The 687-nt window shown below is 55.6% G+C and overlaps 1 protein-coding gene across 1 annotated transcript in view; it reads right to left on the bottom strand.

The window, feature by feature from the left end:
• The window catches only part of CAMKK2 (calcium/calmodulin-dependent protein kinase kinase 2, beta), a gene marked incomplete at its 5' end in the record, with an annotated part of 7,910 nt that overhangs the window by 7,094 nt on the left and 129 nt on the right, over positions 1 to 687 (bottom strand). Inside the window, 2 exons of the mRNA XM_009865497.1 lie at positions 86 to 142; positions 252 to 305. Of these exons, the coding sequence (XP_009863799.1) occupies positions 86 to 142; positions 252 to 305 (111 nt within the window). The remainder of the gene's footprint in view (positions 1 to 85; positions 143 to 251; positions 306 to 687) is intronic.

The following is a 687-nucleotide window of genomic DNA, read 5'->3' as shown; positions in this document are numbered from 1 at the left end:
GTGGGAAAGGCAAAAATAGGGTTTCCCATCAAGAACAAGCCCCCTCGGTCCCCAAGGCATTCCCCACCCTAAAGCTTTCGTGCCACTTACGGGGGAAGCCTGCCTGCCTCATCAGCTTCTTTTTGGAGAGAACCTTCATTGCCTGCAAGAAGGGTAAAAAATGTGGGATTTGGGGCAAATCACGGATAAAATGAGGACAGTGGGATGGAGCTGGCACGGAGCCAGGCAGGGAGGGGATCCATCCTACTCACATAGTAGGTGTTATCGTCCTCGTTGTAGGCCAGCTTCACCACCCCATAGGAGCCCTACCATAGGAGCCTGAGAGAGAGGCAACAGCCATGGGGCACTGGTTAGGGCCAAGCCAAAATAAACTCACCACATCAAACCTGGCTCCTCCGCAAACCCGGTGCTGCCGAGATGGCAGAGCCGGTGGGCGGTGGTGCGGGTAACGGGGTGTATGGTCTGGCGTTACGGCAAAGAAAAGCTTCAAATGCCCCATTTCATGGGAGGGAGGGGGAAAGGGGAGAATTACTAATTAAAAAAAATCCCCAAATTTCAATCAACACCACCCAGACAAGAACAGAGCTGCCCGAGTTGCCGTGGTGAGCGGCTGAAGTGGCCTCCTCACCGGATGGAAAGCGAAAGCGAGCCCACCGCCCTCCTGCCCCCAATCGCCCCCCCCCAGCA

This window comes from Apaloderma vittatum, unplaced genomic scaffold, assembly GCF_000703405.1.
Source record: "Apaloderma vittatum isolate BGI_N311 unplaced genomic scaffold, ASM70340v1 scaffold24052, whole genome shotgun sequence".
In the NCBI taxonomy this organism is placed as follows: Eukaryota; Metazoa; Chordata; class Aves; order Trogoniformes; family Trogonidae; genus Apaloderma; species Apaloderma vittatum.
This window is presented reverse-complemented; position numbering and strand designations above follow the sequence as displayed.